The 14,402-nt window shown below is 33.4% G+C and overlaps 1 protein-coding gene across 1 annotated transcript in view; it reads left to right on the top strand.

Moving 5' to 3' along the window:
- The first annotated feature begins 2,795 nt into the window (after positions 1-2,795).
- LOC129226220 (period circadian protein-like) overlaps positions 2,796-14,402 on the top strand; it is a 56,212-nt gene continuing 44,605 nt past the window's right edge. Inside the window, exons 1-2 of the mRNA XM_054860819.1 lie at positions 2,796-2,867; positions 13,900-14,051. Of these exons, the coding sequence (XP_054716794.1) occupies positions 13,970-14,051 (82 nt within the window). The 5' untranslated portion in view covers positions 2,796-2,867; positions 13,900-13,969. The remainder of the gene's footprint in view (positions 2,868-13,899; positions 14,052-14,402) is intronic.

The raw sequence follows: 14,402 nt of genomic DNA, 5'->3' as shown, positions 1-14,402 counted from the left end.
CCGCTTTAGAAGTTTCCTATTTCAGTTTCGGATCGAAGAGAGCTCAGGTGTCTACATCTAGTGGAAAACCTGAGCGTCAGAAATCTCGTAATAAAACATATGCCGATTTAGGGTGGCGCGTGAAAGAATGGATGCTATATCAGGGGATTGCACTAGGTCTACAAAAGGTTGTGCCTCTAACGCTGCCCCATTAGAAAGAAAGAAAAAAAAAAAATTCCTATCTCGAAAACGGGATGAGATATTTGGAAAAGATGAATCACAAAGTTATACAGTATCATTGATTCATTTCAATAAGACAATACGTTTACATGAATACTGAGAATAGGGAATGTTGAAATCGCTGTGTCATTTATTCGTTCTTTTCCACCTTTGCCGTGACGAAACGATGTAAGAAAGAAAAAAAAAAGAAAGGGAAAAGCAACTATACTCAATTCAGCGAGAGCTGATAGAGGAAGTAAACAAAGAGGGTTACTACTTTCATGACTTACTCGCCCGATTGGCAATGCTGTTCGCATTGAAAGCGCGGACATTTCGCTTATCTGATTGGCACTGTTTTCAATCATCCCAGCGCCAAGCAGACAGCGGTAACGCCAATTGTCACGTTGCTTTGTTTACGTCCACTATCAGCTCTCGCTAAATGGACTATAGAGTCATCACAACTGCAGCAAGATGCGTACTGTCCGTTCTCGAAAGCGAAGACTAGCACTCAGGACAGATTCCATTTCAAAAAGGGTGATAGGTTGAAGATGGGCACTTACCGCTCGCACTTGCTGTCTTTGAACACGTTATTTTGCACCTTTTACTTCCGGGTTTCCCTCCCTATTTTGATAAAATCACACAGACCTGACGCATGAGCAAATTGGCGCTAAGTCTCGGCTTAGGAAAACGAACAGTACAAGATTCTTTTCGACGTTCAACCCAACTCCGTCATCAGCAATAGCTTTCTTTTCGGGAAGATAATAATTCTCTCCTTTCGTTCAAGAGATCACGAAGAGATAGATGCTTTAAGCATTCTGTCATTCTTGTCCACAAGGTACTTTTGTCTTTTCGTACTAAATCGGTGTCTACTCTACATGTTTGTAGTTGCAGTTGCTGGGACAGTTTTCGAAATCAGCATGCTAACTGCTCTTACTCTACCACTAGGGTGGCATTGTAAGTGATTTCATCAAATAGTGCATTAGTTTGGCGGTTAATACTGCCGTGTGCAGGTAAACGGCAGTATCTGCAGAAATGAGTTTTCGAGATATTTGAAGAAACGCGTTTTGGATTCAATACTAACGAAAGGGAAATGTTGGAATTAGACGTCTTTTTCACGCCTTTTTTTCGGCGGAAACCAAATAAGCGAGCTTGTACAATAAAGATACCGTACAATAGACGACAAAAATGCAAAAAAAAAAAAAAAAGAAAAATTTGCAGTTACTGCTCTTTACCTGCACACGGCAGTATATGTTTGTGTAGTTGCAGGTAGGGCCCGACTAAGATATCGGGATTCCCTAGGCCGAACACGTTTTTGGAGGGCCCCTGTGGTCAGATCTTACAATGTTTCAGCCATTCGATAAGAAAAAAAAATAGACATTTGGTGACCCTTACAAAGTAGGGGCCCTATACATTTGCCTATCGGCCTATTCTGTAATCAGGCCCTGTTTGCATGTGCATATCTTTGATACATTGCTGTCCATCCTAAGGGAAGGTCGTGGCACAGACAGCGTCATTTCAATATTTTGGGTTTTTTTTTGGGGGGGGGGGATGCAGTTTTTTCTTTGGGGGAGGGGAGTTCTTGGAAGGGGGGCGCTCCGTATCATTTAAGAGGGACCGCCCTGGGAAGGAGGCCCTCCTGAGATTCCTTCCCTTCCATAGAAAAGTTTTAACTGATAGGCCTGGTTTTTCGCATTAAGGCTAGGTTGCCAGATTTCTGAGATGTTCAACCGGAACAAGGGAATGTCTGCCCCCCCCCCCTATCAACGTCGTTAGTATCCCAAAGGGTACACACCTGTGGATAAATGTTTGGAGTGTAGGGCAGTTTATTCCTATGAATAAATGTTTACTAATTATGAACTTAAAACAATAGTAATAAAACATGACATAAGCAGATAAAATTTGAACATTTCACTTATTAGATGTGGATATTTACAATTCATTTTAGTTAGAAAAAATACTTTGAATGAAGAATAAAAAATTGAACGCTATTTAGTTTTTATTTTCATTTTATAGTGCTCTTTCAGACAGTCTTGGTTTCGATCTTGTAAAAATCCTCACAAGCTAATCCGGTATTAATTTTACAACTGAAATTTACAAATGATATAGTAATTAATTATCCTAAATTATCTTTCACAGTTAATTATTTTAAAGCCTTTTTGTTTATTTGTAATCAAATTTATCTTTTTCCGAGACGTCGTGTAAACCGGCCCGGACACCGGGATTTTGTCTGAGAACCGGGACGCCTGGCAAGCCTAATTAAGGCTAGCAGGAAATAAATTTTATCTTACTTTATTGTGGTGCAATCCTAGTTATGATCTAATTTTGCCATCATTCGTTATCTCCGATGCTGACTGGTTAAAAATTTTCCACGAGCATGAAAAAGGTAATCTATCCCATCCATACTTGTTTTTTTGCCTGAGAATTTTCTTTTTTCGCCCCCCAATCGCTGCTTGGGTTGCAAGCCAGTTCGAGCTTTGGACAACGTGACCCGAGTTCACGTTGCCTTTCCCTCACGTTCGACCTCCATCCATTCCTAAGTATCCTTTTATAGGAGAATGGACCCGACCATTTAATTCAGTTTTTGTGTCGAAGATGGTGGCAAAATGAGGGGTGGACCCGCTTATTAGTCGGTGTCGAGCTTCTGTTGGTATACAGCCGAAAGGACATCGGTAAGTCGATTTTGATATCGGTAATGCTGATTAAGAAATTATATCAGGGATGGAAAATGGATCGTCATCAAAGAGCCAAAAATTGAGGTAAAGCAGGCGGCGTTTTTAATTTTCTTGTGTTGAATAATAAACGAAACATAAATACCGCAGCATTTTTCAACATTCAAATTGTTTAGAAAAATATGAAGTGTTATTAATGTAATTAAATTTATTATGATTTGTTAGAACTTTTTGCGCCATGTTACCTAAATAAAATGTTTAATGTCAATGTCAGGGTGGTATGTTGTTCATTGCAAACTTCATGGTTTGAATCTTCCTCAGCCAATCTATATCTAGCCTTAGAAATCACCATAAGTAGCAGTCAACATCATTATTCATGACTTGGAAAGAATATTCTCCCATACGTTTTACTTTTATTCAATTTTTTTTTATATTGATATTTAACTGTGTTTGGATACTTATAAAGTTTTTGACGTCAATGTCAAGGTAGTATGCTGTGCATTGCAAACTTCGTGGTTTGAGTCATCCTCTGCCAACCTTTATTTAGCTTTAGAAATCCCTATAAACCGCATTCAGCATCATTTCGTGACTTAGAATTAGAAAAAATATTCTTCAATACTTTTTACTTTTATTCAATTGTTTATATTGATATTTAATTATGTTTGGATACTTATTTAGTTTTTAATGTCAATGTCAGGGTGGTATGTTGTTCATTGCAAACTTCATGGTTTGAATCTTCCTCAGCCAATCTATATCTAGCCTTAGAAATCACCATAAGTAGCAGTCAACATCATTATTCATGACTTGGAAAGAATATTCTCCCATACGTTTTACTTTTATTCAATTTTTTTTTATATTGATATTTAACTGTGTTTGGATACTTATAAAGTTTTTGACGTCAATGTCAAGGTAGTATGCTGTGCATTGCAAACTTCGTGGTTTGAGTCATCCTCTGCCAACCTTTATTTAGCTTTAGAAATCCCTATAAACCGCATTCAGCATCATTTCGTGACTTAGAATTAGAAAAAATATTCTTCAATACTTTTTACTTTTATTCAATTGTTTATATTGATATTTAATTATGTTTGGATACTTATTTAGTTTTTAATGTCAATGTCAGGGTGGTATGTTGTTCATTGCAAACTTCATGGTTTGAATCTTCCTCAGCCAATCTATATCTAGCCTTAGAAATCACCATAAGTAGCAGTCAACATCATTATTCATGACTTGGAAAGAATATTCTCCCATACGTTTTACTTTTATTCAATTTTTTTTTATATTGATATTTAACTGTGTTTGGATACTTATAAAGTTTTTGACGTCAATGTCAAGGTAGTATGCTGTGCATTGCAAACTTCGTGGTTTGAGTCATCCTCTGCCAACCTTTATTTAGCTTTAGAAATCCCTATAAACCGCATTCAGCATCATTTCGTGACTTAGAATTAGAAAAAATATTCTTCAATACTTTTTACTTTTATTCAATTGTTTATATTGATATTTAATTATGTTTGGATACTTATTTAGTTTTTAATGTCAATGTCAGGGTGGTATGTTGTTCATTGCAAACTTCATGGTTTGAATCTTCCTCAGCCAATCTATATCTAGCCTTAGAAATCACCATAAGTAGCAGTCAACATCATTATTCATGACTTGGAAAGAATATTCTCCCATACGTTTTACTTTTATTCAATTTTTTTTTACATTGATATTTAACTGTGTTTGGATACTTATAAAGTTTTTGACGTCAATGTCAAGGTAGTATGCTGTGCATTGCAAACTTCGTGGTTTGAGTCATCCTTAGCCAATCTACATCTAGCCTTAGAAATCACAATAAACCGCATTCAGCATCATTTCGTGACTTAGAAAGAATATTCTTCAACACATTTTACTTTTATTCAATTGTTTATATTGATATTTAATTATGTTTGGATACATATTTAGTTTTTAATGTCAATGTCAGGGTGTTATGTTGTACATTGCAAACTTCGTGGTTTGAATCTTCCTTAGCCAATCTACATCTAGCCTTAGAAATCACAATAAACCGTATTACACATCATTTCGCGACATAAAAATAATATTCTTGCATACATTTTATTTTTATTCACATTTTCTATATTGATATTTAAATATGTTTGGAAAGAAAGAATGGTACCAAGTACAGGAAACAAAAAAAAAAAAAAAAAGATTTCCTACAACTATTGGGTAAACACATTTGTTTCTATTTTGGAATGTTCTATTTGGAAGATACTACTTCTGATTCGTCTGAGAAAAAGTTCACTCTTCCCTATATCCAAGGGTTCCACTCAGGTGGGAGGACACGGGAGGCCACTGTGACCTTCCAAAATTTTCTTATTCGACAAATTTTGTCTGACGATTCGGCAAAATTTGGAGCTCTATTTGGCAAGTAGAGAATTTCTGCCCTCCTGAAAATTTAAGTTCGATGCACCCCACTTACATCTTCATCATATTCTCTTATTGGCCCTATGTCAATACCTGAACTGCATAAGATATTCCTTTTATTCGGAAAATTAGCTACATTTGTTACTATTAGGGAAAAAGCAAGAAAAATTTTTGGAAAAAGAAAAAATCTGGTAGCTAACATGAGTCACTTGGTCTTTATACTCATGGACTGATCAATTTTGGGGCCCGTCACAATGACTTTTCCAAGTCCCCTCCATATTGTTTACCCCTATATTTCATGCCTAGTTTTAAAAATAGTGTGCCCTCCTTCGGGCTCGTGCCCAGGACAACAGGTGTCCCTTCTCTCGCCCCCCCCCCCATGTGCACGCCCTGCAAAAGGCTCAGGGAGCTTGATCTTCCCCTCAATTTTTCGAAGGAGCCCAAAAAATAGCTTAAAAATTCCAGTTTTTGTTATAAAATGCATTTTTGAAGAGATTGCAAACATTAGAATTCAAAGCACATTGTTACATTGTTACAACATACTTTCATAACATGTAATTAATTATGTGAAATGATAAATCTGAAATATATAAAATCTAAATACCCTACTTTGCTGAAAGTTGCAGTACAAACATATGTAATGTACAAATATTCTATATGTCGGGGGGAGGGGGATAAATTTTAATCTGAATTCTACTGAACTCTTTTGTAAATAATATTTATAATATTAGTGAGCTTCGTTTCAACGCGTAGAATTAAAAAAAAAAAAAAAAAAGTTACCGTTGACAAATCATGATTTCATTGTATGGTAATGGGTAAACAGTCTCGAGCAGAGGGGAGTCTGAAGAAATGTTTTAGTTGTTTAACTTTCTTACAATAGAAAATGCTAATGTTATGCGTTTTTGAAACGAAAGCAGAAACAGAGGTCATTGTTTTAAGCCATTCAAGTCCCGAGATAATTTCTGCACTTCAGAGCCAGACTGACGTAAGGGGCTATTCATTAATTACGTAAGGGTCGCGAGGGGAAGGTGGGGTTGGAAAAATCTCTACATACCCTTACTATGGGGGGGGGGGGGGGAGTTCAAACCCATTCTGAAGTAACATCTTCCAAGTCGACATTTTGCATTTGAAATCGCTCGGTCAAGTGGTTTAACAGGGATAATATTTCATTTGCGTTTGGAAGGTAAAATTAGATTAAGCTGTTTTTTATTTGCTTTACAAAGAATGATCAGTGTAAAATATAATAAAAGAGTCGCACTGTGCATGGCATGTTTTATTTTAAATTAATATAGCATCATATACAAAAAAAAAAAAAAAAAAAAAAAATGTCGAAAAAACATTCAGTCTAAATTCTATCTTTTTAGTAAATATTTCTTTACACAAAAAGGTTTAATTTAATAATAGTGCGTATAATTTCGATTCCGGTGATGTAAGATTCGTTATTTTATTATTTTGAAAAACGAAACGGAATCTTACGTACGAATGGGGGGGAGGGAGGTGAAAAATCTACCTAGCCTTACATGGGGGGAGGAGGGGGGGTCAAAAATTGCCAAAATCATTCTTACGAAATTAATGAATGGCCCCTAAGTCCAAAAATTGCGATTTTCCGTTTATTTGTATGTAGAAGCGTATTCTGCACCGAGCCATGTGAACGTAATTCTTTAAACAAGTCCTTTTCGATTTTTTACCAGGACTTAAAGAGCGCGCGCCCCATCATTTGCATGCACCAGAAAAACGTTTTTGCTCTCTCCTGTAAAACGATCATAATGAAGGCTTACGCCTTCTGGCTCCGAGGTACATATTTGGAAATTAGGAAAGATATAGTGCTGCTCTGATGAGTTGACCTCCGACATTGCCATTGTTTCCTCTTTTAGGGGTAATAAGGATGGGTGATTGCAGCTGAATTTAGTTGATAAACTTTCGTAGTCATTTTGAAAAAGTATTTCAACCCAAATCCGCGGCAATTACCCTTTTCTATTCCTTGAAAAATAGATACAGATTGGTAATATCGGAGATCAACTAAGCAGAGCAGTCCTATATTACTTGAGGGCAGTGAAATAATGATTGTTGAGCTCACTTGTTTTTTTTTTTTTTTTTTTTTTTCATTTTCATTCTAAAGTTTTAATTTATTAATTTATTTTATTATTGGCTGAAGGAATTAAAAGGAAGTTTGAGTGTTTTTTTTTAATACCAGAAAGAAAGAGCTATGCAGACGATTTTGACGAGAATTATTTATTAAGAGGACGCTTAATTATTATTTATTTATTTTTTAAAGTGTATAGATATAATAATTTTTTGCAACGGGTTAAAAATAAAACCCGAGGTGCTATGTTTTTCCCGTTTATATATATAAAAAAAACATACTTTTTTTTTATAAATAATATGTATCTATTTTGATGTCCTTTCATTTATTTTTCGGTGTAAAAACAGAATATCAGCCTCATTTCTATAATCACCATTTCCTTAAAAAAAGTTTCATACTGTTTTTTTTTTTCCGATTTCGAAACATCTTACGTTGTATACAAGTCACACCGCACATCTTCAGAATTTTTTGAGACAAAAAGTAGGGGAGCATGGGGCAAAATGAAATAGCGGGGCAAGGTGAAAAAGTGAAATATTTAATCTGCTTTTAGCTCCACCTATCTGGTATTATTTTAACTACATATATAGTGCCAAATGTAGTCTATTCCAGTCAAGCATTTGGTAATACAGGCAATTTAAAAAAATTGACACTCATATTGTAATATTTTGTTGTAAGTCAAAAATTATTTTTACTACTATAAAATGATAAAGTTTTTGTTATTAACATTTTAAATATTTATTCAGACCTCCTAATGTTCAATGCAGCATTAATTTAGTTAATATTAATCTTAATTGTATTTTAAGTAAGTTGTACAATTAGTCAAGTTCATAAGGTGCAAAGTGGATGGGGCAAAGTAAAATAGTTTATTTCATTTACTCGCACTCAAACATTTATATAAATCACTTACGTTTTCATTTATTAATTTATAAATTTGCATTCATCTTCATTTAGTAAATCACTTATTAATTAATTCCTTCACTTATTTTCTTTTATTCATTCATGCTTTTACCCTCTCATTTATTTTTCTGTACATATTAATTAATTTATTCATTTGATTATTCGTTTTCTGTTTCATTATCTTTTCAATTGTTCATTTAACCTTTTATTTGCTGATTCTTTTGATCAAAAATATGTTTTATAATCGAATAGAAAATATTTCATTAGAAAAAAATTTTATTTTTCACTTTGCCCCATGAAAAAAAAGTGAAAAATTTTCACTTTATTTTGAAGACTCGAATTTACTGCTAAAAATAAAAAATACTGTTTCAGTCAACACAAGTTTTATTATAAAATACAACGTTCTTTCTTTATGTACTGTAATTTTCAAAACAAATTTCATTTTTTTTTTTCATTTTGAAAAAACTCAGTCATCTTAACCATTTTACTTTGCCCCACATTCCCCTACTTATTACAGTATAGGACACTCTTCAAAGTTATATTTCACTTTACAGTACACTTTCAAAATAAGCGTGATTTTTTTTTTTTTTTAAAGTTTTAAATATGTATTTTAATTTGTACTTTTAAATGTGAGCGTTTTGGCCATATTTAAATTACTTTTATAATGTTAGATATTTAAACGGAAATACTCTTCGATGGTGTTTGCTCATTAAGGCGATAAGGGGCTTTTAAAGAGTAGAAATTGGTCAAACAAACAGTTTTTCATTCATTATATTTCTAAAAACTAGAAACTGTTCAGCTAAGATCTTTAGCTGAACAGTTAAAAAAAAAAGTTGAATCGGTGGAAAACTGGCGAAGTTATGACGCTTTTTGTGGGAGCCATGCCCTTTTTTTTTTACTAAAAAATGCATATAAAAATGCATAGAAAATGCATGAGTAAAAAATGCATATAATATTTTAATTTTTAATGCCAATACCATTTCAAATGAATCACAAGGACTTATTTATGGGGAATTTTTATTAAAAACTAAATTGTTTATTCAGTAACGAAATTTGCAGCAGTAACACAGAAAATGTTGATTTTCTCAAAACCTAATTTTTGACATAACAACATTCAAACTGCTCCTTGCAAACGAATTATTATTTAAATCTGCTGAAAATTTTATGCCAAGTATTTAAGGGGTCTAAGGACCTTTAACCTTCAAAATTTTCGATTTTCTGGAAAAAATATATGTTATGCATAGTTTAATTCTGAACAATTTGATACTTTATTTATTACCATACGCCAAAAACTTTTCAAGTTATCGTAAAAATTCGTAAACTTTCCCCATAGAGATTTATGTTAATAGCAGTTGTTTAAGCCTCTTTTTCTCAGGTGCCGGATTCTTCGGTTTTCTCATTTTGCGCGCAAGATATCTCAAAAAGTTTCTTATATATTTCCGTAAAAATTTTAATGTATGTTTATCTGGTTTATATTTATGACCTGAACCTAATTTTTTAAAATTATTTATTAATTTTTGGTTTAATTTTACAAGTTAATATCGAAAATTTCCAAAATTTGGGGTAAAAATACATTTTTTTTAAATATTAACTTTAATTTTTAGTTGAAATTTAGGTTCAGATCATAAAAATATACCAGACAAACATGCATGAAAAGTTTTACGGAAATATGTAAGAAACTTTCTGAGATATCATGCGCGCAAAACGAGAAAACCGAAGAAACCGGCGCCTGAGAAAAAGAGGCTTAAACACCTGCTGATAACATAAATCTCTACGGGGAAAGTTTACGCATTTTTACGATAACTTGAAAAGTTTTTAGCGTATGATAATAAATAAGGTACCAAATTGTTCAGAATTAAGTTATGCATAACATATATTTTTTCCAGAAAATCGAAAATTTTGTAGGTTAAAGGTCCTTAGACCCCTTAAGTGGTTTGTTAACATTTTGCTGTGAAAGATTTTGTTTGATTAGTTTTGTGGAGTATATTTGCTATATTTTATTGAAATATGAACCTCTTTTACCGAAAACGTCCAGTTTTTGGCTTTTTTTCCATTATTTATCTTTACCACAAAATTTTGCAAAAGTAATTCCAACATTCTATTTTCGGTTGTTTTACGTACCATATTTAGCTAGTATTTTATAAGTTTGATGAAATTTCATTCGGAAGGAGTAATAAGACAAAAACGTTAGAAAATCTAAATTTATTTAAAATTTTTTTTTAAAATAATTGAATGAAATTTTATATTTGAGTTGGTATTAGCAACCTGTAACTATAGTCAAAATTTCAAGGACATTCATTGAAAATTACTTTTAAAAAAATGAAACCCCCGTATCGCCTTTAAATAGCTTCTATTGAAAATCTAGTAATTTGGGCTAGTTCTTGTCGTGTGCCAGCTAGGCTGACAATTTGGGGTGCGCTGCTTCCCTTTTCCAACTGTACCGTAATTTGGTGTGAAGTCCGACTTCCACAGTACACGCATGCCATGAGGACCCGTTTATAGGGTAGGCAACCATTCGCAGCATAACAACACATTCACACAAAGAAAGGACAAGGACAGGAAAGAGAAAGTACGTCCATGCCCGAGCACGGGCATTCGAACCCGAGACCTCTCCACCGCAGCCAGACTCCTCTGATCACTAGACTAGGCGGGCAACTTCGGCTAGTAAGAATAGTTATTATTCCCTTTCTGATTAGAAACTTCCAAAAAAAAAGTGTGCAGAAATATTAGAGGAAATATTTTTAAAACCTTTTGAGCGAATAGTTAGACACGAACAAAAATCACCCCCTAACACCAAAAGAAAATAAATAATAAATGTTGCTTGAAAACATGAAGTTCATACAGTTTTAGAAACAATTCATTGAAGAAAGTATTGGATTCGTGAAAATTTTCGAATTTACACGGATTTGTATGTTTCGAAGTGTGCTGAATCCATTTTGACCATTTTTGCAAAATGTGTGTGTGTGTGTGTTTTTGTGTGGCCGCTCTGTTGCAAAAACTATTGCATGAAATCGAACGAATTTTGATACCCATATGTTAATTGATGCCCATCAATTTTTGGCGCCAATTTCTCAAAGGGGGGGGGGGAGTGAGGTCAAGCGTGACTGCTATATCTCAGGAAGTAACGGGTGGATTCTGACAAAAATTAGTTCAGAGGTAGACCTCAGAGTACAGGTGCTGATTCAATTTTGGCATCAATAGCTCAGTGTGATGGATTCACAATAAAAAATATGATATGTAACATTTGATAGATTAAATAAAATTTGAAAAATATTGGGGATAAATTTCAGAATTGAACTATTTTTATTATAAACTCTTAAATCCATTTCCGTTTGCTATAATTGAAGTTGTAAATTTCAATTCCATAATCTTTCAGTTGTTTCTCTAACGTTTTAATGATTAAGTGTTAAGAAATATGTGCTTGGGTTTTAATTTTTTCTAATGAATCTATTGTGATTTTATTTTCTACTGTATGTTTTTATTTTAAAAATAACAGTTTTTGACAGTTTTATGCACATTATTTTGATTAAGAGGGGACGGGAGGGTTTTGTTTACTGTTAACAATTTTCCAAGGGGCAAGGGAGGGGAAAAGTTCAAAAACAGAAGCATTTGTTGCTAGAAGGGGGCACATTAGGCAGGAGGAAGGTTTTGGAAAATTCTAACCTGCCTCCTCCCTTGTTGAAAGGAACTGGAATGAAAGGAATTGGAGAAAATTCAAAGATTTATAGTTAAAATTTTTCTAAATTACATAATTTTTTATTACTTAAAATTTTCTTTTATTTCTTTTGCTTTAAAACAAAAAAGTGACGAATTTTGTTTTCCGAAAACTTTTTTAAGTGTTAAAAAAATGTATTTGAAATCATTTGCAGCCTTAGATAATTGATATATCATATTAGCTCACGGAAGAATCTCGATGCCGATAAAAGGCATAGTAGGCTCGTTTAGTTCTTTAAGAGCTTCGGGAATTGAGATGAATTTTTTTGCACCTTATCTTTCAAATAAAGTTGGGGAGGGGATGGATAGAAAGTAAAGATAAACTCTCATAAAAAAAACTCCTTCCTATTAGATAAGTATTTTCCGAAGAATCGAATGCAAAACAAAACAGCAAGCGGTCCCTAGTTCGATATTGATTTCAATCCGTGCGAAAACGAAAACAATTTCCCATCGATATTTTTCGCCGTTTCATTACAAATAGAAAGATTTCTCGCCAAATTTGGCAACCCAATCACATTGCCGATCTTGTCACGTAACTGTTACTGAAAGCTGTTTATCCCTACTTCCTGCAAACAAAGTGATTTTGCGTAGGAAAAAAAGTTTTTATTGGACTTAGAAAAAAGTGTTTTTTTTTTCTAGCATTTTTTGTGCAAACAGATCGGATTGATTCTCCATACTCCTCCAAGTTGAAACAATTACGCACGGGCCCATGACGTGCTAATTAAAAAAATAATAATTTTTACGCAATCGTTCCTAGAAGCTAGAATCGCCCTGTTGTGAAATCCGGGCGAAATCTGTTTTTGAACTTCAAATAAAAGGTAAACAGTTGAATTTTTAGTTTATTTTGCGTCAAATGAAGCTCATAAAGTGTCTGTTAAAGTTATTCTAGTTTATGATTTCTGTTTGTTTTGATCTAATTGCTTGAATCAATTTGTTGTCGGTTCTTATCAGCTTGTAAGCGGAGTACCTAATGAGTTTTTTTTTTTTCGTTTTATGAGCATTATAACAATTTTAATATTATGTAACGTAACTATTGCTGTCGGTAGTTAAGAACTAGAAATAGAGAACAGGCTAACAAAATAAAAAAAACTCAGGAGAATCTGAAAATGAAAAACATATACCTGGTGCATACAACCATTGCGATTTCGACAATCTTTTAAACTATTTCTACTGGAATTCGCATCTTGAAAGTTCTCCAATTTGTTTAGCTTGACTTAAGGATATTTGTCCATTAAAAAAAATAAAAAAAAAAATATATTCGATTCTTTTTTGGTATTTAGGTCACTTTCCATTTCTTGTCCTCAATGTAAGTGATGTTTTGCATTAGCATTTTTATTTTAACATTCAAACCTGTGTTTTTTTTTTTGTCTGCAGTTTTTTATGCTGTTTTTTATATGTGGTGTATGAAAATTTCAGTCCAATGGGAACATTGTTGACGAATTATCAGTAAAATAAATGCAAGGTCGCATCTTCAGTTGACCAAAGCAATTTTAACTACGTTTACCACAATGAAGTTTGTGTACTGTCAGACTACGCAGTTTGTACGTCTTGAAAAAATTTGTATTTGTAAAATACATATCTAACGTACAATATTTCAAAATCTTCGCATGCAATTTTTTGAATCAGAATATAAAATGTTTGGCGAGATTCCCAAATACTGTAAATGTATTTGTAACTTAGACATCAAACTTGAGTGTTGAGACAAACACTGAAGAAGGAATTCCAAGGGTGTGGAGAAAGTTTTTTTGAAAATGATGTGTTATAATTTCTCATCGTTTCAAAAATTCAAGTACGAATCTTACGGAAATCCTCTAGTTGGGTGCATTGTCATGCAAATTATTTTAAAAAACTTTTAGCGTTTTATGTCTTTTTAGTGTCATTTATTTTGCTTACTCTGTTAGTTATTTTTTAGTCTCATATTATCTATTTCTTTTGTAGCGCCTCTGGAAGTCAGGAAAAATCAGACGAAGAAAAGGTTAAAAAAAATGAGAATAAACCCAACGAAATAATGAAATCTTTAATCAACCTTGATGATGATAGTAACGTCACAGACATATCGCCTGTACTGACATGCATTCGCTCATTGAGTGGTAAGTAAGGTTTTAAATTATTTTTTTTCCTTTTGAAAAGACTATCAATTATTCTTTATTTATTTATTTATTTATTTATTTTTTTGTACGCTAAAAATGTCATTCTAAACTTTGAACAATACTTTAACAACTTTAATTAAGGTATAATTCAGGCCTGAATCTATACATTTTGGGCCTCACTGCAACAAAATCTGTTGGACCCCTCTGCCAAAGGCCAGCAGTGTATATTTGAACTAAGTCTTAGTGCTAGTTTTTTTTTTTTTTTTTGCAATTCCCCCCCCCCCCCCCAAATTTTTTGGGCTGTTGGGCCTTTTAAGAGCCTGGGTACTTGCAGGGTCTGCGGGTATGTAG

This window comes from Uloborus diversus, chromosome 7 (assembly GCF_026930045.1).
Source record: "Uloborus diversus isolate 005 chromosome 7, Udiv.v.3.1, whole genome shotgun sequence".
Lineage (NCBI taxonomy): Eukaryota > Metazoa > Arthropoda > Arachnida > Araneae > Uloboridae > Uloborus > Uloborus diversus.
Note: the sequence above shows the minus strand (reverse complement) of the source record. Positions and strands in the feature narration are given on the sequence as shown.